The sequence below is a fragment of the Erinaceus europaeus genome, chromosome 18 (assembly GCF_950295315.1).
Source record: "Erinaceus europaeus chromosome 18, mEriEur2.1, whole genome shotgun sequence".
NCBI lineage: Eukaryota > Metazoa > Chordata > Mammalia > Eulipotyphla > Erinaceidae > Erinaceus > Erinaceus europaeus.
Window position 1 is genome coordinate 71,709,477 of NC_080179.1, and position 25,862 is coordinate 71,735,338.

The window sequence follows — 25,862 nt, forward strand, 5'->3', positions numbered from 1 at the left end:
CTCATATTTCCTGTCTTATAGACATGTCTGTAGCATCTACTAAGCTACAGTCAGCTAAATGTGGTGCTGGCCCATAGCTGCTTGCATGACTAGCACTGAGATGGAATATTGGTTTTTCTTTTTAATATTTATTTATTTATTTATTCCCTTTTGTTGCCCTTGTTGTTTTATTGTTGTGGTTATTATTATCGTTGTTATTGATTTTTTTGGATAGGACAGAGAGAAATGAAGGAAGGGAAGACAGAGGGGGAGAGAAAGACAGACACCTGCAGACCTGCTTCACTGCCTGTGAAGCAACTCCCCTGCAGGTGGGGAGCCAGGGGCTCGAACTGGGATCCTTTGGCTGGTCCTTGCGCTTTGTGCCACATGCGCTTAACTCGCTGTGCTACCCTCCCACTCCCGGAATATTGATTTTTCTAAATGATACAGTATCCAATACCATTAGTTTAACCAAGTATGCACATCAAATACGAGTAACAAAGTGATACTCATTTTGTTTGTTTATTTTGACAGAACAGAGAGAAATTGAGAAGGAAAGGAATAACAGGGAGAGAGGAAGAGAGAGGTACCTGCAACGCTGCTTCCCAGCTAGTGAAGTTTCCATCTTGAGGTGGGCTTAAGAGCAGGTCCTTGTGCATGTTAATGTGTGTGCTTGATCACATGTACACCACCTCCCAGAATGACACTCACTTTAAAGTCATAGGAAGTTTAATCAAGTTTGAACTCAGTCATGTATATCTCGCCTCATTCCTGAAAGGTAACCCTATTCTCAGGTATGTAGTAGACTTGTAACACAGACTTCATAGAATCGTCTTAAACTTTGTCTTAAACACATCGCTGTCCACTGGATTATGAAACCTGTATTTAGCCTTTCATGCCTACTTTAAATTTTCTTTTTAAACATTTTATTTATTTATTCATGAAGAAGATTGGAGGAAACAGAGAGAAACAGACATCATTCTGGTACATGTGCTGCCAGGGACTGAACTCAGGACCTCACACTTGAGTGTCCAATGCTTTATCCACTGCACCACCTCCTAGACCATAAAGATATTTTACTTTAATGAGCAAGAGATAGAGAAAGACATAGAGAATGACCAGAGCCTTGCTCAGCTCTGATTTATGGTGCAGCTGGGGATTGAACCTGAGATCTCAGAGCCTCAAGCATGAAAGTCTTTTGCATGATCATTATGCTGCCTCCCCAGCTCCTTAATTTTTTTAAAAAATAAATTTATTCATGAGTGGAAGAGGTAGGTTGCATAGTGATTTTTATGAAGGTAACCAAAACAACCAAGCAAACAAGCAACACAGAAAAAGAAAACCTTCATTACTGAGGCACAGAAGTCCCAGCTTCAATCCCCAGTACCACCGTAAGCCAGGACTGAACATTTTTCTTCTGTAGATAAATAAATGAAGAAATACACACACACACACACATTATGATAAAGGGAGAGGGGCTCTGGCATATAAGTTCTGTGCTCTAACAGACCAAGCTATCTCCTAGGCCCTGTCTTTGAAAATGCCATTGAAATATTTTATAGCTTCAGTGCTTTTGGCTCTGTTTAAGGCCTTGCCAGTTTACCTTACTTTTTGCTCTCACTTACACCATGCTCTCAGTATCCCAATTTATCCTGTATACTTTCCATTGCCTTCAAAATAAAATCCAGCTGGTGGTCTGGGCGGTGGCTCAGTGGATAAAGCATTGGATTCTCAACCATGAGGTCCCAAGTTCAACCCCCAGCAGCACATGTACCAGAGTGATGTCTGGTTCTTTCTCTCTGCCTATCTTTCTCATGAATAAATACATTTAAATAAATAAATAAATAAAAATAAAATCCAGCTGGGTGTGGGAAATACCATAATGGTTATGCAAAACTACTTTCATGCCTGAGGCTCCAAAGTCCCAGGTTCAATCCCCTATACCACAGAGCAGAGCAGTGCTTTGTTCTCCATCTTTGTCTCTCTGTCCCTCTCTATCTCATTACAATAAAATGAATAAAATATAAAAAATGAGGTTCAGTTACTAAATATAATAAGTTTTCCTTAAATGACCTTATTCCACTTTCCAACTTTTAACTATCCTGTATAGTATTATATTGAAGTCACACATCAGATTACCTTGGTATTTCCCACATAAATAATATGAGTCCCCCCCCCCAATTTTGCTTATAAACAGAAATTGAGGGGAAAGGAGAGAGAGAAGGAGAAAGAAAGGGTTGGGGTGATAACATATTGGTTATGCAAAAACACTCAGGCCTGAGGGTCTGAGTTTCCAGCTTCAGTCCTCAGTACCACTAAAAGCCAGAGCTGAGCAGTGCTCTGGGACACCCCCCCCCCAATGTGTCTCCTTCTCTCTGTTTTTCATAAGTAAAAAATAAAATCTTAAAGAGAGAAACCTGCGGCACTGTTTCATTGCTCACGTATCTTCCCCTCTCTGCAGGTGGGGACCAGGGACTTGAACTTAGGAATGTGTGCACTCAACCAGGTGTGCCACTGCCTGACCCCTCAGTGAGATATGCTTTTAAAACAGGCTACAGGTGTTTTTCTCTCCCCCTCTCTGTCTTCCCTATCTCTCGATTTCTTTCTGTCCTATCCAACAACAACCACAGCAAGGGCAACAAAATAGGAAAAAAATAGCCTCCAGAAGCAGTGGATTCATAGTGTTGGCACTGAGCCCCCAGCAATAACCCTGGAGGAAAAAGAAAAAAAAAAAAAGATTTGGAATTCTCAGGGTATATAGCTAGTTTAAAAGATTACGGGGACTGAGATAACGCACTTGGTAGCTTTACCTTACTTGAGGATCCAGGTTCAAGCACCCTGGCCAACACATGGGAGCACTATGCAAAAAGGAAGCTGTGGGAGTGGCAGAGCAGTTTATGGTCTCTCTCTCTCTCTCTCTCTCTCTCTAGCTCACCCTCTAAAAAGTAGAATTCCCTAGGAACACTAAAATGTGTAGGAACAAAGCCTCAGTGAGAACTGGTGGGAGAGGCCTGGCGGCAGCACCTCCAGTAAAGAACACACCTTACCATGTGCAGGGACCCAGTAGAGAGCACACCTTACCACGTGCAGGGACCCAGTAGAGAGCACACCTTACCACGTGCAGGGACCCAGTAGAGAGCACACCTTACCACGTGCAGGGACCCAGTAGAGAGCACACCTTACCACGTGCAGGGACCCAGTAGAGAGCACACCTTACCATGTGCAGGGACCCAGTAGAGAGCACACCTTACCATGTGCAGGGACCCAGTAGAGAGCACACCTTACCACGTGCAGGGACCCAGTAGAGAGCACACCTTACCACGTGCAGGGACCCAGTAGAGAGCACACCTTACCACGTGCAGGGACCCAGTAGAGAGCACACCTTACCATGTGCAGGGACCCAGTAGAGAGCACACCTTACCATGTGCAGGGACCCAGTAGAGAGCACACCTTACCACGTGCAGGGACCCAGTAGAGAGCACACCTTACCATGTGCAGGGACCCAGTAGAGAGCACACCTTACCATGTGCAGGGACCCAGTAGAGAGCACACCTTACCACGTGCAGGGACCCAGGTTCATGTCTCGGCTTCACAAATGGTGAAGCAGAGTGGCAGGTCTCTCTCCCTCTTCTCCCTTCCAATGTCTCTCTATTCTATCAAAAAGGGGGAAAAAATGTTGCTGGGATGGAGTCATCATACAGGGATCAAATCCCAGTGATAACCCTGGTGGCAGTAACGGGTGTGTGTGTGTGTGCGCGCGTATGCGCACGCTGGGCAGCGGCATGGTGGGGGTGGGGGGTGCTGGGCAGCGGCATGGTGGGAGTGCTGGGCAGCGGCATGGTGGGGGTGGGGGGTGCTGGGCAGCGGCATGGTGGGGGTGGGGGGTGCTGGGCAGCGGCGTGGTGGGGTGGGGGTGCTGGGCAGCGGCATGGTGGGGGTGCTGGGCAGCGACATGGTGGGGGTGCTGGGCAGCGACATGGTGGGGGTGCTGGGCAGCGGCATGGTGGGGGTGCTGGGCAGCGACATGGTGGGGGTGCTGGGCAGCGACATGGTGGGGGGTGCTGGGCAGCGGCATGGTGGGGGGTGCTGGGCAGCGGCATGGTGGGGGGTGCTGGGCAGCGACATGGTGGGGGTGCTGGGCAGCGGCATGGTGGGGGGTGCTGGGCAGCGACATGGTGGGGGTGCTGGGCAGCGGCATGGTGGGGGTGCTGGGCAGCGACATGGTGGGGGTGCTGGGCAGCGGCATGGTGGGGGGTGCTGGGCAGCGACATGGTGGGGGTGCTGGGCAGCGACATGGTGGGGGGTGCTGGGCAGCGGCATGGTGGGGGTGCTGGGCAGCGGCATGGTGGGGGTGCTGGGCAGCGGCATGGTGGGGGTGCTGGGCAGCGGCATGGTGGGGGGTGCTGGGCAGCGGCATGGTGGGGGGTGCTGGGCAGCGGCATGGTGGGGGGTGCTGGGCAGCGGCATGGTGGGGGGTGCTGGGCAGCGACATGGTGGGGGTGCTGGGCAGCGGCATGGTGGGGGTGCTGGGCAGCGACATGGTGGGGGTGCTGGGCAGCGGCATGGTGGGGGGTGCTGGGCAGCGACATGGTGGGGGGTGCTGGGCAGCGACATGGTGGGGGTGCTGGGCAGCGGCATGGTGGGGGTGGGGGGTGCTGGGCAGCGGCATGGTGGGCTGAACGCAGCACTGTCGCGTGGAAAGAGCCGGCTTCAAGCCCCTGGTCCCCTACCCACAGGCTGAAGCAGTCCTACTGCCTTCTTTATTTTTCTCTTCCCTCCCCCACTATCTCCTCCCTCCATCTTACTTTGTCTCTGTCTTTACCCAATAAGTTAGTAAATAAAACGTTCATTAAAAAAAAAAAAGCACTGCCTTGCATTTCTTATTAGACTAGAATAGGTAGTGATGTAGCCATTTTTTAATGTGTTAATGTCAGATCAGACTTAGACTGTTTGTTACTAGAGCCCTAAAAAGTCACACTTGATTTATTGTCAATTGTAAACCATTAATCTTCCCCGATAAAGGGGGGGAAAGATATATGTTTAAAGTATATGTAAGGATAATTGATTTCCTTTTAATATGTAAATAGACAAGTTTCTTTAATATTATTAAGCCTGATATGTAAATATCTCATGGATGTCAACTGTAATTTAAAAAGATCATACAGAAGCATAGTCCAAAAAGACATATAATAAATAGAGTGATAATTGATTGCATATTGACAGAAATCACAGACCAAGCAAGGTACATAATAATTTAGTGATATTTAGCAAAGCTGTTCCGGTTTTTTTTTTTTTTTTTTTTTAGTGAAAACCCTGCCCTCTAGTGCTTATGGAAAGCAATGCAGTCAGTTACTTCATAAATGTGAGACTAAGTATATTCTAAATTTCACCAGTAGAGTGAGCACTTGTATAAGGAAACAAATTTACCTTTTGAGAAAAATGAAACCTTCAAACTTGATTTTCTTAGAAATCAGACTGATATCTTACTAACTTCACTATTTTTTTTATAGTTTAACACTTTATTATTATAACTAGACTTTAGAGGTGCTAGGAGATAATTCATGCAATAGCGTGCACATCTTTTTAATTTCTTAATTGGGGGATTAATGTTTTACAGTCGACAGTTAATACAGTAGTTTGCACATGCATAACATTTCCCAGTTTTCCACATAATACAACCCCCACCAGGTCCTCTGTCATCCTTTTTGGACCTGTGCTGTCCCTCCCACACACACCCCACTCTTCTACATTGGTGCAATACACCAACTCCAGTTCCGGTTCAAATTAGGTTTTTTCTTCTGATCTTATTTTTCAACTTCTGCCTGAGAGTGAGATCATCCCATATTCATCCTTCTGTTTCTGACTTATTTCACTTAACATAATTTCTTCAAGCTCCATCCAAGATGAATGGTGAAGTCACCATTTTTAATAGCTGAGTAGTATTCCACTGTATATATATACTTGCTCAGCCACTCATCTGTTGTTGGACAACTGGGTTGCTTCCAGGTTTTGGCTATTATAAATTGTGCTGCCAAGAACATATGTGTACACAGATCTTTTTGGATAGGTGTATTGTGTTCCTTAGGATATATCCCCAGGAGAGGAATTGCAGGATCATAGGGTAGGTCCATTTCTAGCCTTCTGAGAGTTCTCCAGACTGTTCTCCACAGAGGTTGGACCCATTCATTGATATTCCCACCAGCAGTGCAGGAGGGTTCCTTTGACCCCACACCCTCTCCAGCATTTGCTGCTGTGACCTTTTCTGATGTATGACATTCTCACAGGAGTGAAGTGGTATCTTATTGTTGTCTTTATTTGCATTTGTCTGACAATCAAAGACTTGTAGCATTTTTTCATGTGTTCCTCGGCCTTTTGGATCTCTTCTGTGGTGAATATTCTGTCCAAGTCCTCCCCCCATTTTTGGATGGAGTTACTTGTTTTCTTGTTGAGTTTGGCAAGCTCAACATTGTTTATTAGCATCTTGTCTGATGTATGGCATGTAAAGATCTTCTCCCATTCTGTGAGGGGTCTCTTGGTTTGGGTAGTGGTTTCTTTTGCTGTGCAGAAGCTTTTTAATTTGATGTAGTCCCATAGGTTTATACTTGCTTTAGTCTTCTTTGTAATTGGATTAATTTCATTGAAGATGTTCTTAAAATTTATGCAGAAAAGTGTTCTGCCAATATTTTCCCCTAAGTATCGGATAGTTTCTGGTCTAACATCCAAGTCCTTGATCCACTTGGAATTTACTTTTGTATTTGGTGAAATACAGTGGTTCAGTTCCATTCTTCTGCATGTTTCAACCCATTGTTTCCAACACCATTTGTTGAAGAGACTCTGCTTTCCCCATTTAATAGTCTGGGCCCCTTTGTCAAAGATTAGATATCCATAGGTGTGGGAGTAACTTCATTAATTTTATAAAAATCTGTAAACTTGTGTTAGCTTAAATAGTGTTAATTTTTTTCTTGATCTTGTAAAAATAATGCAGATTTTTTTGTTAAATTTAAATCACAGTTTTGAAGAAATTTATAATTAGAGACGGTGTTTTGACATTTCAGTGCATACACCTTTTCTTTTTTGCATATCTTGAATGAAGTTTGGAATATAATATACTTGTTGCTTTTGTAGTCCTCTTTTGTTGTGGACTAGCACTCTGACGTTATGATAGAATACTTTTTTTAGTATTTCTTTTGAGTTATTGTTTTAAATTTGCTTTAAACCCAGTCATTTTATCAGTTTATTTTATTTTTCCCTATTTTTGAATAGGACAGAGAGAAATTGAGAGAGATGGGAAAGAAAGGGTGGGAGGAGAAAGATAGACACCTGCAGACCTGCTTCACTGCTTGTGAAGCGGCCCCCCTGCAGGTAGGGAGTGGGGGCTTGAATCAGGATCCTTGCAAAGACCTTGTGCTTTGCGCTATGTGTTACCACCCCCCCCATCAATTTATTTTTAACGGAATATTAATGTAAAATGGTAGCTATATTAGTTTATTAACCAGAAATCTGCTTAATGTAGCAGAAACCAAACAAAAGCAGCTACTTAGTGGCATAAAAGGAGGAGACTCCTATGCTTTGTTTTGCCTTAGGGTTCCCAGGACCAGGGCAGTGGCACAGTGGTAGAACACGTGCCTTATTTTCCTGTGGCTCTAAGTTAATCCCCAGTACAACATAAAGGCAAAAATCACAAATGGAGGAGTGACGCTCTGAGCAGTCTCTCAAACACAATTAAAAATTGTTTTCTGTTTAGTGTTACTGTGATGGGGAAGTCGACCATGGGATTTTTTTTTTTTTTTTTTTAATTTAAACCAGAGCACTACTCAACTCTGGCTTGTGGTGGAGGGATTCAACCTGGGGCTTCGGAGCCTCAGGCATAAGAGTCTGTTTGCATAATCATTGTGCTGTCTACCTCCACCGGGAAATGGATTATGGTAGGATGCAGGGCTAGCATATGTGGGGCCCTGAGTTTGATTCCTATAACTACATATGACAGAGCAATGTTTTTTGGAGAGGGAGAGAGGGAGGTATACGTCTATTGTAAAATAAAATATTCACTTACTTCCAGCTCCATGAATATCAGGAAGAGAATAAAATAATCTCTTCTTGTCGGTTTGTTTACAAAGCAGCCTTACATTGCCCTTTACAGATTTAGCACGTGGCTTTCATTCTTATAATAGTTTTGTTCAGAGGTAGCTTTAGTTTACAAGACTATGTGTTTAGGAAGTAGAATTTCTCACCTCTTCAGATGTGTTTCTGCTCCTGAGCTCCTACGAAAACAATCGGGTGTCTGTCCATTACGAGTCCGCTGGCCACCACCCAGCGTCATCATTTATACCCACTCCTTCCCCAGTATATCTTGATATTCTCAGTCCTAAGGCTTGTCATCATCTGAGTTTCCTTGGTCCTTTGGTAAAGAAGGACCAAGAGACATCTGCAACATTGCTTCACCACCTGTGAAGCTTCCCCCCTGCATGTGGGGACCTGGGGCTTGAACCTGAGCCCCTGTGTATGGTAACATGTGTACCTAACCAGGTGCACCATGACCCAGCCCTGTAGTATCTTCATTTGTCTTAGTTCTTTTTTTCTCTTTGCTGTTTGCATGTTTTGGATGACTTCCTCTACTCTCTCTTCCAACTTATCACTTTGACTTTTGGCTTCTTTCTGCTGGTGTTTCCACATACTGCTGTTATTATTATTATTCCCTTACTTCTGACATGACTTCTTCCATAACTTCTCTGACTTTGTGGAAATTTACTACCATTAAACTTTTCATCTCAGGGAACATTCTCAGGACCAAAGTTTTTGAAATCTTACTTAGAAAGTTTATATGGCTCTGTTGAACTTGGGATTTCTTCAAGGTGCTATTGGTTCCTCAGTGCAGGTGATTCTGTCTTCCTATTTGATGCTCTGTGTGGACCAGAGTCTGGGATCTGTCTGAGCAGCTCTCATCAGTAACCAGGGCTTAGTAATCATAAACACCCGGCTGGGACTGTCACGCTGAGGTTAAAAGCCAACCTTGGTAGGGACTAGAAGTCTGGGGTTTCAGGTGCTCCACAGGCTGCTAGAACAGACTCTGTCTTCTCCCTAGCTCCACCCCAGCATCTCTGAATTCCCTTTACCACACCTACTGGCCCGGCTACCTGGCAGCGCCCATAGGTTTATGGCTTTTATTGCCCATTAGTGTTGTAACATAGTAGGTACAAAACTGTAGTTACATTGGAGTGCCAGGATTTTGGGATCTACTTTTGTGTCTGGTGAAATGTAATGGTTCAGTTTTATTCTTCTGCATGTTTCCACCCAGGTTTTAACAACACCATCTGTTGAAGAGACTCCTTTCCCCATTTTGTCAAAGCTTAGGTGTCGCTAGGTATGGGAGGATTTTGGTATAAGCTGTCCCCTGCTCCTTTGATTAAAATTCTACATCTTAGGGGGCTCTTCCAGTTGTGGAAGAAGGCTTACAGTGTGGAAGAAAAAGAGACAGAAGCAGTGACTTGTTACTACTTGGAAGCTCTCGGCCGGCATCCCTGCTTCTTAGCACTCTGACCCACTGCTCTGTACTCTGCCACTTAGCTGACATTCCACAGCTCCATCACAGAAAATGTCCATGTTCAGTCAGTGGACTTTGCCAGTGATTTCCAAGTAGGCATACAGAACTGGGTATGCAATCAGTATTTTGCTTTGTTTATCTGCTTTAATTCTAGTTCCTAGGAGTTACTATATCCAAATATGTGACCTACCTTTGTATAGAATGATATGACATTCAGAGAGAGGTCAGAGCTTGAAAGAAATTTGGAGTTCTCTCTGGACTGGGCTGGTGACAACACCTGGACTTGTTAAGTTCTCCTAGTTGGGGAAGAAATTGGGGTATGGTAGATGTGTCTTGAAACTGCATTTTTCAGTCTTGAACATGTTTCTGTATTGGCAGTCTGTGGTATTTATATCATAGTTGTTTAATACACAAGCTAATGATTATGCTGCCCTCTTCTTTAGAATTATTTTGTTTTTTAATTTTTAGGATAGATACAGAGAGAAATTTTGAGGGATGAAGGAGATAGAGGAGGAGGAGGAGGGAAGGGGAGAGAGAGAGAGAGACTAGCAGCACTGTTTCACTGCTCATCATGCAGGTGGGTACTGGGGTTTGAACCTAGGTCCTTGTGCACTGTAATGTGTGTAACCAGGTGTGCCACCGCCTTGCCCCTTAATATATATATTTTTTCTTTTCCTGGTTGAGTTATCCACTATCAGGATACAAGGGACAATTTCCTCCACTCCATTTGGGATCTTGTGAGGCTGAACAGGCAAATTAGCATCAAATAGACTAGTAAGAGAAAATGTCGATGTGTATAGAGAAAGTAAAGACTGACTTTCACGGGAGAGGCAGAGCCCAAAGCTCTGCTCAGCTCTAGGACCTCAGTCTGGTGTGTCACTGCTACACTGCCTCCCTGGCACACCTGTAGAAAATGTACGTGGTTATAAATTTCAAAGTATGATGAGGGAACCAGGTGTATATACCCGTGTTCAGGGGATAGGGGCACAGGAGCCTGGAGGGAAAGACTCCATCTTTTACTCTGAGAGCTAAATGATGAATTTCTCACACAGGAAGGGCAGGCTCATTGATACATTTACACTGCCCGGATTACATCCCTCCAAATCATAAAAACGGCATAGGAGTGATTGCTGCTTTGACTAGGGAAATGGCACAGGGATGAGACAAGAACATAAGCATCCTCTCACCCTCTAGGACCTCCCCTCAAAGTGACACTTACTAGATGAAGCCTAAATTCTTTTACTCTGGTGCAATACACCAACTCCAGTCCAAGTTCTGCTTAGTGTTTTCTTTTTATCTTGTTTTTTTCAACTTCTGATCTTGTTTTTCAACTTCTGTCTGTGAGTGAGATCATCCCATGTTCATCCTTCTCTTTCTGGCTTATCTCACTTAACATGATTCCTTCAAGCTCCATCCAGGATGGGCTGAGTAAGGTAAATTCACCATTTTGAATAGCTGAGTCGTAGTCCATTACCACACCACCTTTCATTTCTGCTGCTTCCAAGCACAAATGGGACTTATAAATATCCTTTTAAATATCAATGCACTGTTTACTTTTTAACTGTGTTTTTACTTAATTTTTACATGGTACCCCCTCCTTTCAAAAAAAATAATCTGCAAAGTTAATTATAAATGAGGAAAAAAAAATACACGGTTTTTGTTTGAATTGCTTTTTGATAAGCTATTTTCAGTAACACTTTTGGTGGAACACATTTGGGTCACATGAATTTTCACCACTGGAGACTACTTTTTCCTTCCTCATTCAGACAGACAGAGGGAAGATAGCAGAGTACCAAAGCTGCCCCATTGACACAGCATCTCCCTTTCAGTGCCAGGGCTCAAATCTGAGCCACACACGTGGAAATACACTCACCCTACCTGGTGGGCTATCTTTTCGGCCCTTTACATTTGATAATTTTCAGAAACTAAAATCAGCACATGTGATCTGGTGCTGTCATACTTCCAGTGTCAGTTCTTGGAGTATAGGACCAGCTCGCTGGCTCACTAGGGTAGTGTGCTGCTTTGCCATGCGCATGACCAGGTTCCAGCTCAGCCCCCACTGCATTCAAGGCAGCTTTGATGCTGTGCTGGGCTTTTCTTTACCCCTCTCTCTTGATCTTTCCTTCTGAAAAAGTCAGCCTGGAGTGGTGAAGCCAGAGATGACAAAAAAAGATAACAATAAGGTTCTTTACATGTGCTGAAATATTTAAATGTATTTGACATCTCTGTGTACTGCTTGTTACAGCTGTTGAGGGTAGAAGAGTACACAATGAGTAGAATATTTAACATAAATGTACTGGACAACTCACAATTTAGAGCTGGGCGATTTAGAATTTGAATTAGAATTTGCCTTTTCCAGGCACACTAAACACTGAGCACAATAAATTGATGCGATTGCTCTTTCATACAGATCTTGGAGAGTTGCCTCTTTGTGGAGTCAGTTTCTTTCTTGCCGTGAACTAATGAAACAGATGTCAGATGGCTAATTGCAGTAGGAGCAAAAAGCTACTGACAAAAGAGATCAAGAACTTGGCCTTGATATTTGAGTGTTATGAGCTTTCATTATCTAGGGACAGTTTAGATTTGCATTGCTGTCACTAATTAATATATTGATGGCACTGCACATAGCTTCATGAAGTGAGATATTAAAATATAGACTAGATGTATGTCTTCAGATATATTCTACAACTGGTCCAGGGAGCCGTGCAGTGGATAAAGTATAAGATTCTCAAGCATGAAGTCTCAGGTTCTGTCTCCAACATTACATGTGCCAAAGTGATGCTCTGGTTCTCTCTCTTACCCTACTCTCCCTCATAAATAAATCTTTAAAACAAAGTTACATCCCACTACTGTTCTGAATGGAGACATTCATAAAAATTGTGACATTTTAATGAAATCATATTAAATAATTCTTGGTTTCCTTGTTTTCATGAAGTAAAACAGTTAGTCTTTATTTGCTTTGTACTGTTGCTGTGGCTCTTGCTTATACTTAGATTTTCAGTTTATTATGAAAGGGTAGCCGAAAAGTCACTGGCATGCACATGAACACAGCCTACAGCACTGAGAACAAATACTTCAGAAATAGCACTTGTCATTCTCATATTTGGAACCCAGTCTTGTATGTTCAGCAATCAGTGTAAATTATGAGAAGCAAAAGGCTGGCAAGGTAGTTCACAAGTGCAAGGCCCAGGTATGAGCCATGAGCCCTGATTCCACAGCTTTGCATCACGTGCACTTAACCCACTGCACTACCGCCGGACTCCCTATATTTCTGTTTTTAACAGAATATATTAATCTAGCAGAAAACATTTTTCATTTATTGATTGATTGATTGATTGATTGATTTCTTTATTGGGGAATTAATGTTTTACATTCGATAGTAAATACAATAGTTTGTACATGCATCACATTTCTCAGTTTTCCTTAACTAGTGTTTGGATATTTTGTGCTTCAATCTTGGGGGGGCGGGGGCTTTTAGCTGGACTCTTGTCCTGGTTCATTTCTCCAATATTTCTTCTTGTTAGTTTAACCATTTTAAATAGTATGTTATGAGTTCCCTCTCTCAGTACTTTTCACATTACTGATCACTCTTACCAGGACTGACTTGTGTCTAAGTAAGGTAATTAAAGGGTTCATAGTTGTGGTGATTGACAGTTAGTTGTTCCAATAGTATTTTAATCCCTGAGTTGGAGCTCAGTAGCTTAAAAGCCTCTTTTGTTCTTTTTCTTCCCTGTAGGCTATGGGAGCCTGAGGTCTTTTAAACTATAAGTAGGCTTCTTAGATTAATCACTGACTCCTGACCAAGAGATAAAGCAGGGTGGGGCAGAGATAATCCAGTGGTTATGCAAAGAGACTCTCACAGCCCCACCACTAGGACACCGAGGTGTAGATCTTCTCCTGAGTTTCCTGGTTTGTTCTCTGTCCCCTGGTGTCAGCACAGGGCCTCCTTGTCACTGCTCCAGATTCTCAGGGCAGTAGCAATGGAGAATCACAGTTGCATTTGGTGAGTCTCAGGGGAGTCCTCTCCTCCCTTCAGCCATCCCCTTGTTGGTGAAACAGACTGGGGGTTGTGTCTCAACTGGTAAACTGGTAGATTGTTACCAGCCACTTTAATCTCTCCCCAGACTCCTCTCTGTCCAGGAGCCACACGTGTTTGCACTCACCGGTGATTTGGTGGGTTCCCGAAGTCGTTCTAATCCTGTCTTGTTGCAGTCCCAGGTGGTCTCCTTTGGTATTCCTAGTTGACCCAGGACTCAGTTTTCCATATACAATACAACCCCCACTGGGTCCTCTGTCATCCTTCTTGGACCTGTGTTCTCCCACCCACCCACCCCAGAGTCTTTTTTTACTTTGGTGCAATACACCAATTCCAGTTCAGGTTCTACTTGTGGCAGAAAACATTTTTTAATGATCATTTCTGTAGTTTTTAAATGCAGTGCTTGGGAATGAGTCCAAGGCCTTGAATGTGTACAGTATCACTAAGCCACCTCCCCAGGCCAAGTCTTATTCTAGATTTAAGAGGGGGAGACACCAAAGCACTGTTCCACTATTGATTAAGTTTTCTTGTTGTGCCTGTGTGGTACAGGAATAAAATCTAGTGCCTTACACATAGTAAAGACATGAGACATGCACTCTACTTGTTGAACCGTTATCTGGACTCCTAGAATCTTCTTGATTGAACCTTGTTCACTAGTTATGTGTATGTAGCTTGTAGATGTGTGTGTAGGCCTCTGAAATGTAGTATTCCATCCAGATAGGACGATATTTAACTTATCTGCTAAACGATATGATCGAATAGTATTAAAATCTTATTCTTTGCACTTTGTTCTAAACATACATCATTGTATCACAAGAGATGACTTTGAAATACAATTGTATATGTTTAACATTTTTACATAATATACACAATGTGTAATCACTGCCATAGTAAAGGAAGTTATGAAAAGGAGAAACATGGAAGAGTTTTTTTTTTTAACTGTCCCTAGGGTTATTGTTGGGGTTTGGTGCTGGCACTACAAATCCACTGCCCCTGACTGACATTTTCCCCTATCTTTTAAAACATATTTTCTGTCTTTCTATTTTGATAGGACAGATGGACACTGAGAGGGGAGGGGGAGATAAATAGACACCTGTGGACCTGCACCACTACTCGTGAAGCCTCCCTCCTGCAGGTAGGGAGTGGAGGCTCAGGCCCAGGTCCTTGTGTAAGGTAATATGTGTGCTTAACAAGGTACACTGCTGCCCAGCCCCTCTCCTTTATAACGAATTTCCTAAGATATGGCAGTAGTTCACATGAGCCTTTCTTTGTGATCATATTCTTTAACATACATTTTGTTCTTGTTGAATATTATTTCCCTCTTGACATCAGAAATGTATTTATATGGAAAAGAACTTTATCTCAACACACTAAAATCCACCTTAAAATTTTTAACACTTAAATTATTTTGGTTTTGTCCTTGACCTTTTCCATCTAGTTACTTACTATTTTGAATAGTTGAGTGAATAGTCAGGCCTTAAAATTTTGAGTGCAGGCATTAAATTATATTAACTCCTTTTAAAAATTTTTACTTATATTTTATTATTGGGTAGAGACCGAGGAATTGCGAGGGGAGAGACGGAGAAGGAAAAAGAGAGACACTTGAAGCTCTGCTTCACTACTTGTAAAACTTTCCCCTACAGATGGCTTGAATCTGGGTCTTTGCGCAGTGTAGTGTGTGCATTTAACCAGATGCACCTATGCCTGGCCCCTTAAATTATACTACCCATAAAATTTTTTTTCGTACTTGTGGATCTTCTTAGAGTTATACTTCTTAAATACTTCTTATAGTTATACTCCCCATATCTTTGTTCCAGTTAAGCACAGGTAATCAATAACCTATTTAAATAGGTAGGAATAATGCTATTGATATATAGTCTCTCTCAAGTGTTTTGTCTCTGTTACTTTGAATGGTCGCAGATACCTAGATCTTTCAAGCGCTAAAGTCCTAAAGTTCCTCTTGCTCAGCTTGATGAGTATGAATGAAATCTTGTGTGAGCCCCATTTCTCCTGTGTCGGCACTTTTCCACTTCCTCCATGTTTCTGCTCTTGCTTCCTGAATGTTTTGGATGTTGACATTATCATTATTTTTTGTTTTGTGTCTGTTTCTCCCTTTTGTTGCCCTTGTTGTTTTAGCATGTCTTATTATTTTGAGGGGGAAGTATGTGGAACCAGAGTCTTGTACACATGCAGTTTTATTACTCTGCGCTACTTTTTTTTTCCTTCATTCAGATACACACAGAGGGTGCAGACACCACTGTACTGACATCATGGTTCCTCCACTGCCATCGCACTTCCCTGCCGTCCTGGGGTCCAGGTCTGGGTTGTGCACGTGGTAATTGAGGCGTCCTAGCTAGTGAGCGATCTCTGTGCTCTCTTGCAGCTCATTGTAATGAAAAATGCTCTTCAGATGTTAATATACCTTAAAGTATTTATTTGACTTTTGACCTATACCCTTTAGAGAGGAGAGAACCTCATTCCAGCTCCCTGATCACTTCAGTTTTTCAGCTTTTTTTTTAAGTTTGTTTTTTTATCAGAGCACCCTTCAACTGTCTTATGGTGGTACTAGGTATTGAACCTAGAACCTTTGGTGCCTCAGGCATGAAAGTCTTTTTGCATAACTGTTGTGCTATCTCCTAAGCCTGTCTTCCTTGAATACTGCCAGTACAATGTCTTAGATGTCCTCACCTCAGAAGTTCTTTTCTTTCTTTCTTTCTTTCTTTCTTTCTTTCTTTCTTTCTTTCTTTCTTTCTTTTTAAGACTTTATTTATTCATGAGTAAGATAGGAGAGAGAAAGAACCAGACATCATTCTGGTACATGTCCTGCTGGGGATTGAACTCAGGACCTCCTGCTTGAGAGTCCAATGCTTTATCCACTGCACCACCTCCCAGACCACATGTTCTACCTTCTTTTCATGTCTCTTCCTTACTAGGATAAGGAAAAACTATGATTGTAATGTTGTTAGTGGAAGAACATCAAGTGAAAAGGTGTAAAATCACCACAGGGAGAACTAGGGGAAGCTGTGCACATAAGCCCATCGGCATTCAAAGTAATCATAAAGTGGGAGTGCTGGTTTTACTGATACCTAAGCCTACATTGAAAGCCACTTCGGTTAAGTAGATGATTATGTTGAAATGTCTATAAAAAGCATAATACAATTTTAAAATCTCATAAAGAGTACAAAAATGACAAATACTTGAAATAATGTGTTTTCAGTTGTGAATGAAAACAAAAGAACAGGGAACCAATACTAATGAATGAAAGAACATGCTTATAAATGTAGTAAGATTTATACCTTAGGATTGAGCGAACACATTATAGTGCACAAGGACCTGGGTTCAAGCCCCTGGCCCCTATATGCATGAGGGAAGCTTCACGAGTGTGAAACAGGGCTGCAGGTTGTCTCTTGTCATGTCTCTCCCGCTCTGTTTCCCCTTCCCCCTCAATTTCTCTGTCTCTGTCTAAAATAAATAAATAAAAGTAAGGAGATACTCTTAGAAAGACACTTACACTGCAGAAATAAACTGTGGCATACTTGGTGACTGAAGCACCAGAAAGAAATAGAGGGCTGACAAAAGCAAAAGGAACTACATCAAATTAAGAAGTAGGCAAAGGAAGTCAACAAAATAAAAAGCAAATCTTTTAAATGGGATAAAATATTTACAGATCTTATATCTGATAAAGGATAAATATCCAAAATATTTAAGGAACTCAAGAAAAGAAAAATATCTAGGAGTAAATATCTAACCAAGGAAGTGAAAGACTTGTATACTGAAAATTATAAGTCACTACTCAAAGAAATTGAAAAAGACACAAAGAAGTGGATAGATATTTACTCCTAGATATTTTATTGTTTTTGCTGCTATAGTAAAAGGAATTGATTTCTGGATTTCAATTTCTTCTAACTTAGTGTTTGCATAGAGGAATGCCAGTGACTTTTGAATGTTAATTTTATAGCCTGACACCTTACTGTATTGCCTGATATTTCCAAAAGCTTCTTGCTGGATTCTTTAGGTTTTTCTATGTATACTATCATGTCATCTGCAAATAAGGAGAGTTTGACTTCTTCTCTTCCAATCTGTATCCCTTTAATTCCTTGCTCCTGCCTGATTGCTATGGCAAGAACTTCCAACACTATGTTGAATAGTAATGGTGATAGTGGGCAGCCCTGTCTAGTACCTGATCTGAGTGGAAATGCTTCCAGTTTTTCACCATTGAGTATGATGTTGGCTGTAGGTTTGCTATATATAGATTCCACTAACTTGAGGAATTTTCCATCTATTCCCATTTTTTGTAGTGTTTTGATCATAAAGGGATGTTGTATTTTGTCAAAGGCTTTCTCTGCATCTATTGATATGACCATGTGGTTTTTGGTCTTGCTTTTGTTGATGTGGTGGATCACATTGATTGATTTACGTAAATTAAACCAACCTTGCATGCCTGGGATAAACCCTACTTGGTCATGATGAACAATCTTTTTGATATACTGCTGTATCTGGTTGGCTAGAATTTTGTTTAATATTTTCGCATCTATGTTCATCAGAGATATTGATCTGTAGTTTTCTTTTTTGGTTGTGTCCCTGTCTGCTTTTGGTATCAGGGTGATGTTGGCTTCATAGAAGCTGGCAGGGAGTATTCCAGTGTCTTCAGTCTTCTGGAAGATTTTTAAAAGTAGAGGTATTAGTTCTTCTTAGAAGATTTTGTAGAATTCATTTGTAAAACCATCTGGTCCAGGAATTTTATTTTGGGGGAGATTTTTGATAACTGTTTCAATTTCATTAGCTGTGATGGGCCTGTTCATGTTATCCACTTCCTCTTTACTTAGTTTTGGAAGTTGGTAGGTATCTAGGAAATCGTCCATTTCTTCCAGGTTCTCTAGTTTGGTGGCATATAGTTGTTCATAGAAGCCTCGCATGATATGTTGAATTTCTGCAGTGTCTGTTGTGATATCTCCTCTTTCATTTACTATCCGATTTATTAGGGTCTTCTCCCTTTTTTGTTTTGTGAGTCTGGCTAAAGGTTTGTCGATTTTGTTTACTCTTTCGAAGAACCAACATTTACTTTCGTTGATCTTTTGTATAGTTTTCCTATTCTCAATGTTATTTATTTCTGCCCTAACTTTAGTGATTCTGACCTTCTCGTTGCTTTAGGGTTCCTTTGTTGTTCTTCTAGGTCTTTAAGATGTGCAATCAGGCTGTTTATTTGTGCTTTTTCTTGTTTCCTAATGTGTGCTTGTATAGCTATGAACTTCCCTCTTAGGACTGCTTTAGCTGTGTCCCAAATATTTTGATAGCTTGTGTCTTCATTTTCATTGAACTCTCGAAACATTTTGATTTCTTCCTTGATTTCCTCTTTGACCCAGAAGTTGTTAAGAAGTGTACTGTTGAGCTTCCACATTTTGGGACTGTTACTAATCTTTTGTTGATTGTTAAGTGTTAGTTTAATTCCACTGTGGTCTGAGAAGATGCTTGGGATGATTTCAATGCTCTTGAATTGGCTGATGCTGTCTTTGTGGCCTAACATATGGTCTATCCTTGAGAATGACCCATGTGGATTTGAGTAAAATGTGTATTCCAGTTTCTTGGGATGAATGACTCTGAAAATGTCCATTAGTTCTAGTTTATCTGTCTCTTCATTTAGCTCCCTTATGTCTTTATTGATTTTCTGCCTGGATGATCTGTCAAGTTGAGATAGTGTGGTGTTGAAGTCCCCTACTATGATTGTGTTACTGTTAATATATTGCTGTAGCTCTTTCAGTAGAAGCTTGATATATTTAGATGGCTTCTCACTGGGTGCATAGATGTTAATTGTTAAGTCCTCTTGATTGACTGATCCTCTGAGCATTAAGTAGTGTCCATTCCTATCTTTTTTAATCTTATCTATTTTAAAGTCTATCATGTCAGATATGAGAATAGCTGTTCCTGCCCTTTTTTGTGGGCCATTGGCTTGTATGATAGTTTTCCATCCTTTCACTTTAAGTCTGTGCTTGTCTTGTTGAGTTAGGTGGGTTTCCTGTAGACAGCATATTGTTGGGTTGTGTTTTCTGATCCATCTTCCTACTCTGTGTCTTTTAATAGGTGAATTCAGGCCATTGACATTTATTGATATCGAAGATTGAAGATATTTTAATGCCATTCTTGTAGAGTTTTAGAGTGTTTTGATATATGTCCTGTTTGTGGTGGTCTGATTGTTTATAGGAGACCTTTCAGAACTTCTTTCAGGGCAGGCTTCGTGATAGTTGATTCCTTCAACTGTTGCTTGTCTGAGAAGGTTTTGATGCCTCCATCTAGTCTGAATGACAGTCTAGCAGGATACAGTATTCTTAGCTGAAAGCCTTTCTCATTGAGCACTCGATAGATATCTTGCCATTCTCTTCTGGCCTGTAGTGTTTGTGTGGAGAAGTTTGCTGCTAATCTTATGGGTTTTCCTTTGTAGGTGACTCTTTGTTTTTCTCTTGCAGCCTTCAGGATCCTTTCTTTATCCTTCTTCCTTTCCATTCTAAGTATGATATGTCTTGGAGCAATACTCGGTAGTGGTAGTGTTGGCAAGGAGCTTGAGCAAAAGGAGCCGTTGTGCACTGCTGGTAGGAGTGTACAGCAGTTTTCCTGTAGTATGATTTAGGGGAGTCTGGAGTTACAGAAAGAAATCCATTATGACAACAGTTCTGTGTCTGGTTATTAAAAGAAAATGAAGATACTTGAAAAGACATCTGCATTTCCTCTATGCTCTTCATTGTGGCGTTTTTGGTAACAGTAGCCAAGATATGGAAAGAAGTGTCCATAAGTAAATATGAATGAAGAAGCTTATGAGGACCAGAAACAGATTTTAGTATTTCCGTATGCCATCTATATGGAATCGTTACTCATCTGCAGAGAAGAACATCTAACCATTTACAAAAATGTGGATGAACCTTGAAGGCATTGTGCTAAGTGAAGAAAAGTCAGAAAAAAATAAATAGCGTAAGACCTAACATATGTGAAACCCAAAATCAAGCAAGCAAGCAAGCAAGCAAAAAGCCTACTGCGTAGCTACAGAGAACAGGCTTGTTGCTTGCCAGAAACGGGGGGTGAACAAAATAGTGAAGCGAGTCAGAAAAGCACAAACCTGTAGTTGTAGATTAAGTTATGCTTGTGCCCAGCGTGTGACTGGGGTTATCAAGGCTGGTCTGCATATTTGGAAGTGGTAAGACAGGACATTTTTAGGGTTCTCATCACAGGAGGAGTAAGTATCTACTCAATGTGGTGGTCATTTTTCATATATACATTATGTTGTACACTCAAAAGTAATATAATAGTATATGTTTATTATACATCAGTAAAAAGCAAGTTTAGAGATTAAGTTAGCGTTTTGCTCTATATTGCTAGATTGAAGTATTGTATTTAATCACCAGTACAGTTTTTACCTGATAGTGTAAGGTCTCTCTACAACTAATGCTCAGATTTTAACAAAAGAAAGAAAAAGAAAAGCTGTTTATCGGGCCCGGCAGCAGCACGGCGGGTAAGGGCAAATACCCGTGTGAGGATCCCTGCTCAAGCCCCTGGCTGCCCACCTGCAGGGGGGTCGCTTCAAGGGGTGCTGAAGCAGGTCTGCAGGTGTCTTTCTTTCTTTCTTTTTTTCCTTTATTGGGGGATTAATGTTTTACATTCGACAATAAATACAATAGTTTGTCCATGAATAGCATTTTCCAGTTTCCACGTAACAGTGCAACCCCCACTAGGTCCTCTGTCATCCTTTTCCAGGACCTGTACTCCCCCCCCCCCACCACCCCAGAGACTTTTACTTTGGTGCAATACGCCAACTCCAGTTCAGGTTCTACTTGTGTTTTCTCTGGCATCTATCTTTCTGTCCCCTCTGTCTTTCCCTCCTTTCTCCAGCAATAACCCTGGAGGCAAAAAAAGGGGGGGGGCAGACCGGGTGTTGGCACACTTGGTTGAGCACACGCGTGGTGAGAAAAGAGAAAAAAAGAAAGAAAAGCTGTTTATGATACATATAAAAAAAATTGGGGAATTAGATTTCTGGTCTTAAAGCATTTTCATTAAAAACTGATGGTATTTCTGTTACACCAAATTACATTTCTATTTTTCTTTTCTATTTTTCTCTTCCGTAGGAAACTGACTGGACATTGTTTCCACATGGGCTATAGTATGGCGATTTTGAATGGCATTGTAGCCGCTCTGACCATAGCATGGTGTCTCATGTGAATCTGCACTGAAGCAAGTGGTATTCATGGCAAATCTTGTACATCATGGTTTCATAATAACAGAGGAGCTCCATCGCCTGTGAATAATCCCAGGAAAATCTTACTTATTGTGTGGTTCAGATAGTATATCGTCGTCATTTTGGACACCCTTTGAAAACATTGTAGAGCTTATCCATTGAGAATACTTTGAGTATTAAGTTACAAATGCTTTCTCAAAAGGATGTTTCCTCATCCTGTTCATTCGACGGCAGCCCCCACCGAATTGAAGGCCCTCGCTCAACTCAGGGCCGCTCTGGTGCTGGTGGTGTGCTCATTCCCTTTCTCTGCTTCTCTCTGCTCAAAAATGTCAACCTGGAGCAGTGAAGCCCTGGTGATAACTAGACAAAGAAAAGTGTAAAATGTTTACTTCATCTTTTTTCTTTTGTATGTGTGATTTTTATAAACTGTAGAAAGCATTTTCATGAAAGTCAAACTCAAAAACTTGAAAACAGGACACTGCTTTCTCTTGTGCATACTCCATTTCCAATAAGAAATACTGATAATACTTTGCTCCTACTCAGAACATTGCTCAGCGCTTGTCTGTAGCAGTGCAGGGTATTGAGCCTGGCACCTTAGAGTCTCAGGCATGAGAATCTGTTTGCATAACCATTATACTACTATCTCCTCTACTCTAATAATACCTTGGAGATGTAGAAATACTCCTTATTTGTTCATTATATTCAGAAAGTAAGCCCTGCCAGCTACTTCTACATTTTATAGATACTTTCAAATCAAAATACCTAGTTTTCAATATTTGTATAATCAGTAGAAGGTGCATTTCTATTTTTTAATGGGGTGTAATTTCTAATGTGTGTTTTTATATATTTGCTAATACGTACTGAAGTTGTATGTTTTTAAATTGTTACCTATCAAATATAATTGTTACTTTTTAAATGGTGCAAAACTAGTTAACATTTTGTCTTGTTTTTCTAAATAATACATTGTCCTTAGTTTAAAGTTAAGCACTTATTTCTTAACAAAAAATGACAAATTTATATTATTTAAGCCGTTAAATATTGAGAAAATTGAAAATGTTGATATTTGTTTTCATGATTTCAAATGTTTATCTTGGTGTATGTACCATTACTTCAATAGAAAATGGTGTAATTTTTGTTTTTAATAAACTTAATCCTGAAAATTTTACACTGAAAATGTTTGGTCTAGTTTGTTTCAAATGTCATTTAATTACCATAATATAAAAGGTGTACTTATTGATAATGTGTGTATAGATATATGTAATTTTTAAATGGTGCAATTTTCCCATTTAAATGGTATGTAGTTGTGTTAAGTTGTTTCCATAAAAATGATGCCCTGGGAGTCGGGCGGTAGCGCAGCGGGTTAAGTGCAGGTGGCGCTAAGCACAAGGACCAGTGGAAGGATCCCAGTTCGAGCCTCCGGCTCCCCACCTACAGAGAAGTCGCTTCACAGGCGGTAAAGCAGGTCTGCAGGTGTCTGTCTTTCTCTCCCCCTGTCTGTCTTCCCCTCCCCTCTCCATTTCTCTCTGTCCTATCCAACAACAATGACATCAATAATAACTACAACAATAAAACAACAAGGGCAACAAAAGGAATAAATAAATAAATTTTAAAAAATGATGCCCTGATTTATATGTGTTTTCCTAACATCTATTTAAAAATTTACTTCATATTTGGAAAGATGAACTACTTAATATTTGGTTTTCCCAGGCCATCAAAACCCTTATACTAGGAAAATATTGTGTGAGATATTTATTGTGTGAAAGTGGTTTCAGACTTAATGGGAAATAGTGCACACAGTATGCTTCTTGCCTCTATAACTATTCCTGAGTATGTGATTTAATGAGGTTTCTAAAAGTTGTAATACTTTTTTTTCTATTTAAACATTTTTTGTTGGAAGTGAGTTGCTGAGAAATGTTAAACTTAAATTATCTGAGAAATTTTTAGTTTAATATCAGCAAGTGTGTGAGTGTGAGTGAGTGTGTGTGTGTGTGTGTGTGTGTGTAAGTATATACATTTAGTAGTTCCCACGCCCTCTCCAGCCTTTGACTCCAAATTGTTCTTTTTATTTATTTACTTATTTATAAAAAGGAGACATTGACAAAACCATAGGATAAGAGGGGTACAATTTCACACATTTCCCACCACCAGAACTCCGTATCCCATCCCCTCCCCTGATAGCTTTCCTATATTTTATCCCTCTGGGAGTATGGACTCAGGGTCATTGTGGGCTGCAGAGGGTGGAAGGTCTGGCTTCTGTAATTGCTTCCCCGCTGAACATGGGCGTTGACAGGCTGATCCATACTCCCAGCCTGCCTCTCTCTTTCCCTAGTGGGGCAGGGCTCTGGGGAAGCGGAGCCCCAGGACATATTGGTGGGGTTGTCTGTGCAGGGAAATCTAGCTGGCATCATGATAGCATCTGGAACCTGGTGGCCAAGTAGTGAGGCTGAGGGGTTGACATACCACACCTGATGTCTCTGGACACAGTCTGAAGTGAAGCATGCTGAGGTGGTACTCACTGTGTTGATTAGGTTGGGATCAGAAGATGCAATATCATTTGGTATGAATTGAGAGAAGCATGCAGGAAAGTGAGCTCCCCGATAGAGGTTCCAGGACGGGAAATAAAGGCTCTATAGAGGGAGCAGGAGGTTCCTGCTGTCTTAGGGTTTAAGAAGACAATAGATAGTTATTGCTATAATCATATTACTTGGCAATTGGGTTAACTTTGAAAAATCCCTGTTAGGATTTGCTGTATCAGACACAACATCACCATAATTTATGTCCTTTGACATTATTTGTATATAGCTGTGCCACTGGTTGCTTCTGTTCTCCCTAGTCTAAGCTTTTAAGAGAGTCAACATATCAAAAGACTCAGCCTATGGTCTATGCATTAAAGAGCTTGAGACATCCAATCAATTTTTCTCCTCTCATATTAATTAGTGATTTATATGACTACAAATAATAGGAGTGTATATAAACACCATTCCCACCACCAAAAGACTGTGTCCCATTCCCCCCTACCCCTTTGCCCCCAGCCCCAGTGAAGTAGAACTTCCACCCTCACCCTCAACCCAGATTTTCACTTGGTGCCTTTCTCCAAATTCAGTCAAGTCCTGCTTTTGAGTTTTCTTCTTTCAACTTCTGTTTATGACTGGGATCATCCCATACTTGGGATGCATTGGATCGACCTTCTCGTGGTGCATCCCGTGAGTACCCATTCATTGGGGAAACTGACAATCCTTCCTAGCCGACTGAATCCACATGGGTCCCAGTCACTTTCAAAGCCAGCAACAAGCAGCTCCTGACAGCTTTCAACCTGACGCTGTTGACTGGCTACGGAAGAAGGGCAAACGCTAGAAGAAGAAGATCCCATACTCATCTTTATCTTTCTGACTTAGCTCACTTAACATAATTCCTTCTTGCTCTGTCCATGATGGGTCAGAGAAGGTGGGTTCATTGTTCTTAACAGCTGTATAGTATTCCATTGTGTATATATACCATAGCTTTCTCAGCCACTCATCTGTTGTTGGGCACCTGGGTTGCTTCCAGGTTTTAGCTATTAAGAATTGTGCTGCTATTAACATAGGTGTACAGATATAGGTAGATTGTTTATTTTAATCACTCACTGGGGACCAAGATAAAACAGGGTGAGGGTTAGATAGTACAGTGGTTATGCAAAGCAACTCCCATGCCCCAAGGGTCCAAACTCTGAAGTCCTGGGCTTAATCCTAGACTCACATCCAGCTGAAGCTGAGCTGAGATGCACTCTGGCCCTGTGTTTCTTAATAAATCCTGGTTTCTGAGGGAACTATTCACATTTTTTTTTCTAACTTATCAAAAGAACAATGTGAAAAAACTCCTACTATATAGTTACACTGACTACCGGGAGTGTAGATCTTCTCCCAGGTCATGTGGCCAGCTCTCTGCCCCCCACAGGGCCACAGCAGTGGAGACCCACAGTTATAAATTGGTGACATTTAAGGTCTCCTCCCTTCAACAGCCTTTTTAGTGATATAAATCAGGTGGTTCAATGGGCAGACTGCCGGACTGGTACCAGCCTCTCCCAAGTAGTTGCAGACTTTTAGCCGCAG

The 25,862-nt window shown here is 41.4% G+C and overlaps 1 protein-coding gene across 2 annotated transcripts in view; it reads left to right on the forward strand.

Moving 5' to 3' along the window:
* The window catches only part of ARL6IP6 (ADP ribosylation factor like GTPase 6 interacting protein 6), a 39,238-nt gene extending 16,290 nt beyond the window's left edge, over nucleotides 1-22,948 (forward strand). For both annotated transcript variants that reach the window (XM_060178148.1, XM_007527346.3), the window contains one exon: nucleotides 21,665-22,948. In XM_060178148.1, coding sequence (XP_060034131.1) covers nucleotides 21,665-21,672 — 8 coding nt within the window. In that variant the 3' untranslated portion in view covers nucleotides 21,673-22,948. The remainder of the gene's footprint in view (nucleotides 1-21,664) is intronic.
* Nucleotides 22,949-25,862: the final 2,914 nt, after the last annotated feature.